General features: G+C 39.0%; 1 protein-coding gene across 1 annotated transcript; it reads right to left on the reverse strand.

The window, feature by feature from the left end:
- Positions 1-242: 242 nt before the first annotated feature.
- Positions 243-2,257, reverse strand: LOC104417408 (cytochrome P450 71A9). Its single transcript, XM_010028695.3, has 2 exons — positions 1,270-2,257; positions 243-1,144 (listed from the first exon to the last, which is right to left on the reverse strand). Exons 1-2 carry the CDS (start codon positions 2,185-2,187, stop codon positions 533-535), a joined length of 1,530 nt encoding a protein of 509 aa, XP_010026997.2. The 5' UTR covers positions 2,188-2,257; the 3' UTR covers positions 243-532.
- Between the last annotated feature and the right edge of the window lie 3,026 nt (positions 2,258-5,283).

The raw sequence follows: 5,283 nt of genomic DNA on the forward strand, positions 1-5,283 counted from the left end.
GAGCTAGATCGATTAATTTCCAAAAATTGCTTCAAAAGATGAACATCTTCATCAAATGATGTCTTTAAGTTGTCTGCACAATAAAAGTATAGTAAAGATACGGGTTGTCAAGCTATACAAACACTATCGTTCTAGTTTTGATTCTTAACTGAAACTGGAGCTCAAAACTACCAAATGACAGAAAACTTGTGCCGAAACCTTTTATCGCCTCTTTTCCTTGGTGGAAGTCCATGAAACCAAAATGATACAATGAAGTTCACTAAGAAAAATGAGTATATCACCCCAACAAAGAAAGCATCTATTTGTTACTAAGATCTTTGTTTTTCCCAAGTTTTTGAATAATTCAGGCTACAAGATCTAGGAACAGCAACTACCACAAACCTTACCAAAAAAAACAGCAACTACCACAAAGTCAAACAGGAAAACTTGTAGTGGGCATACAACACAAGAAACATGCCAAGACAGAAGAAAGTCTCCGTTATTACGGAGTGAATCAAGCAAACTTTTCTATTGGTAGCGTCGGAACATAGCGTCAACCACTCACGGGGGTTGCTATCAGGCAAAGAGGAGTCCTCTTGCGAGTCGTAAGGCCATAAGCTTCTTCCATGTTGACATCTTCGATACTCATCCCTTCAGGCAGTTTCCAATCAAACTGATGAAGAAGATTTGCCAATGCAAGCTCAACTATCACGACACCGAAGTTAATGCCAGGGCATCCCCGCCTGCCAGAACCAAATGGCAGAAACTCATAGTTCTGTCCCTTAAAATCGATGGAGCTGTTCAAGAACCTCTCGGGCCTGAACTCTTCTGGGTTTTCCCAAGATTTTGGGTCTGTGGAGATTGCTGTCACATTAATGAATACAGTAGTTCCTCTAGGAACTTCGTATCCCCTTATCTTGCAATCCTCAATCGTCTCTCTTGGTACTAAAAGAGGGAGCGGTGGATGGAGTCTTAATGCCTCTTTGATGACTGATCTAAGGTAGATGAGTCCTAGAAGGTCAGTCTCTTCAACCTGTGACTTTCCTTTTGCTGCTTCTCGAACCTCTTCTTGTGCTTTTCTCATCATAGCTGGATTGCGGACGAGTTCTGTCATTGTCCAGAGTAAAGTGGTTGCAGAGGTATCTGTTCCTGCATTGAACATGTCCTGAAACAAAATCCCAAGCAATTAGTCCCAATTTTTTATTTTTATTTATCTAGTTTGTAACAGAGTGATAAGAAAGTGAACAGAAGGAAATATATGCTGACTAAATGAGGCAAAGAGGAACATACAGTTAATACTCCTTTAATTTGCTCCCCAGTGAGGGCAATCATTTGATTTGGATCCCTTTGTAACCGAAGCAACACGTCAACAAGATCTTCATGATCGGGGTTAGGCCTTTCAGGGTCTTGGTGCTCCTCGATCACTTCATCGTACAACTTGTCTAACTCCCTGAAGTTCTTTTCGACCTTTGCCTTGAAGCCATTGAGCCAGTTAAACCAAGCTATCTGTGGAAACAGATCCGCAACACAAAAGCCCCCTAAAATGCTCTGTATTTCGTGGGCTGTCTCGTGAAATTTGCTCTTTCGACCACCACCTTCAGCCTGCCATTTCTTACCAAAAGTCACTCGGCACACAACATTGTTAGCCAATAAAAGTGCCATTTCACCAATATTGACGGGACCTGGAAAAGAAGTGATTGCGTCTAGCATAAGCTTAACCTCTTCCTTCCTCACAGATTCGAACAACTGGACTCTCTTACTGCTCAGGAGTTCTAGGATCACTAATTTCCTGAGCCCTCTCCAGTAATCGCCATAGGCAGCGAAACTTACATCAGAACAATTGTATGTCAACTTCTTCACTGCATAAAAGACAGGTCTGCCGGAGAAAGCGCGGTTGTGGGCCTTGAATACTTCTCTGGCGACATCTTCGGACGAGATGACTAATGTGGGAACAGACCCGAGCTGGAGTAACATGATCTGGCCATACTGTTTTGAGATGCGCGTGAGCGATCGGTGAGGCAAGGAGCCGAGCTGGTGCAAATTCCCGATGATCGGCAACTTCCTAGGACCAGGAGGGAGATTCCTAGATGCTCTTGTCTTCTTTTTCGTGTCAATCAAAAAGACTAGTAACAGCGGTATCACAAGAGCGCATATGAGGGCCACAACAAGCTGAACACCCATGGCGTGATCTCCTAGGAAAAAAATCATGAGTGATGAAACCAACGCGTGAAAAGGTTTCGTAGGAGGTCTGGTGCATGAGTGAGTCTAAAGTAGATGGAAGTGGGAGGTTTACATGAGCCAATGGGAAGGTTCGGGCGTGTCCTGTCCACCACTCTATTGTAATTACTGTAATGAAAGGACTTTTTTGTTAGATCGATATAACAAAATTCTAACACAATCAACTGAATCCATCTTCACTTAAAACTTAAATCAATGAATTATGCATTAATCATGATATATTTCGTACTCCACACTACATTACATCACATTTCATCATTGGATTTTTTCCACCTATAACACATTATATATACGCCTCTAACACTTATTGTGGAAGTATTTTATGGTACATAAATCATTAAACTAGCTTACCTAGAACAAGGAGATGGTGACATTGCCTATGCACATGAAGAATTAGTATAATATGGGGCCGTTTTTCAATCATGGTACTCACATGCAGATAAGTACGAAACGCATTGTTTAACTTTTATTGCATTAATGATCGATCATACCAACGCCTTTGTTGTAATTTATTGATGCCGAAGCTGATTGTGTCATAACCTAGCTCCATCCCCAAGGTCTTGAATGGGGTTATTTTCGTGACGTGGCTCATTGCTATCCCGATTCTTTTTATCTTATTATTATACACATGCAGCAACGTGAATAACCAACTCTCTGGATAAACAACAGTCAGAAGATTGGAATATATATCACACATAGTATACTAATTTATATTATAACAATACTTTTACAAGCCCTTTTTCTACGGGCCATATTTTCTTTTATATCATCAAGTTTCCACATAGGCTAGAGGAATTTCCTATCTTTCTAGCATGATTGTAGCTCCCAAAACTGACGTGGGACTTCATGCCTACAAGATTGAAAGATGAGGGAGTGAGTCTTGAGAATTCAATAAATAAAATTCCTAACCCTCTACTAGGAAAACATCTCATCATCAAAGCCTAACAAATACAACACTCGCAAATAGTGTTGATGGCAGATTAATAGCAAACTTATTGCTACATTTTGACTATATGCAGATGCCCATCACAACATGCTTCAACGCATGCTTACTTTCGGCTTAATAATGAACACATTAACATATCATGCTTATACATAACCGGCACTCATGCAAATTCATTTTTCATCGTACTAGCTCGACTAGGCCCTCTTGGCTCGATCGGGACTTCCAGCTTCTTGCTGGGTTTCTGACTCAACCAAGGTATCTCGGCTTGATCGAGGCTTCTTGGGGCTAGCTTCCCATGACTTTGAGTTCAAGACCCAAGCATCTTGGCTCAACCAGAGTATCCCGGCTCAATCGAGGCATCTTGTTCAATGAATGAGGCATTGCTGTTAGCACTATGTAGTGACAAATGCTTTTTCTTCTTTAAGTGTACACATATGTGGATCATACAAACTAGTTTTTATCTTTTCTTCTTAGCCAACTCATGCATGGCCTAAAGGCGTGCTCATTCGTTTGTGAATTCTTGTACTACACTAATAAATATGTCAGGAATGATATTTGGTCCCTAACTTGAATCAATCACTTAGCACCGGTCCTTGCACGGATAAGGCTTGGAAACGAGATGCCTCAATGCTGATCCAAGACCTTGAAGTTTGAGTACACCTTACTTTGATCCATAATTAGCATATGACTGAATCTTGGAACGATCCATGACCTATTCCTATCACTGGCGCACCATATTCACAACCATTTCTCATAGGTTGAAACCGGGATGTTACAGACCGGTTCCTAACAAATGAATCTAAGAGTGATAGAAAATGATAGAGATATAGATTAAGGAATGACAAAGAAGATGAGAGATTTGCATAATTGCATCCGAATGTCGATACCTACTTCGACGGATGAGCTAGTTTTAAATAATCCACTAATCAATTAGAGAATTACACGACTATAATCACTCATACACGCTAGAATTTTCCGATCGCTTGTAGAAGAAAGCACAAGAATCTGGGGAACCGTTAATGCTTGTGGGCCCTCTCCATCCCATTTGTCTTCAACGGCCGACAGCAAATATCTCACATATGAAGAACAAATCCCCCCTCGTGCGGCCATTTTTTTTTGTCGGTCTGCCAAACTTAAGCGAAACTCATGCGCAACTTGTGGGCGCCTGAGAAATTGAAGCACGCGGGCTGCTTTCTTTGGGTTTCTTCTCCACATGAAGATAGAATTAAGAAAAATTACACTAAAAATCTTAAAACCTGTCATAAAAATATAACTTAATTTTAAAACTTTCAAAACATGCAATTAAGTTCTAAACTTGTTATGAAAGTGCAATTGAGTCTTAAAACTTTCAAAAAATGCAATCAAGTCCTAAAATTTGTCAAATTAGTCTAATCAAGTCATTTCCTTGATTAAAATTTTTAAATGTTTTATGACTCGATTGTATTTTTGTGAAAAAATTTAAGATTTGATTGGACTTTTTGAAAGTTTTAGGACTAGATTACACTTTCATGAAAGTTTTAGGACTTGATTACATTTTTTGAAATTTTTAGAACTTAATTGCATTTTTATGACAAGTTTTAGAACTTCTTCTACACTTATCCTTAGAATTAATGTTGGAAGAGAAACAATATCTAGGGCCTCTCAAAAGTCCGACCTAGACTTCATTTATTTGCAAGCTTTAGATTGTGTTTATTTGACGGGCTCAAATTCTAAACATAATTTAACAATTCCCAATAAAATCTAATTAATGTGATGCCCCCAAACGTTATGCATGGTTCGATCATTTGTTTAAACTATTATTATTAAGCATGTGGAAGCACAAAATCATAATGTACGAGAAATGAAATTGGCAAATTCTAATAATTTACACATACAAATTTTCTCATTATCTACCCTCAACCAAGCATTAATACAAGTACCAAAAAGAACACAAAGCATTAACTTTGGGAAGATAGTCGGATTTTGTTGATGCTACCCATACTGTTGCATCCAAAAGCTTGCTTATACAAAATATTAGATTACGGATCAATAAATTTCGCCCATCATCTCAAAGGACGTCACACAAATTGTGAAAAACAGGATATTAATACATTCATTCATAGAGAATACATGATCTGGAC

The sequence above is a fragment of the Eucalyptus grandis genome, chromosome 2 (assembly GCF_016545825.1).
Source record: "Eucalyptus grandis isolate ANBG69807.140 chromosome 2, ASM1654582v1, whole genome shotgun sequence".
NCBI classification, from domain to species: Eukaryota; Viridiplantae; Streptophyta; class Magnoliopsida; order Myrtales; family Myrtaceae; genus Eucalyptus; species Eucalyptus grandis.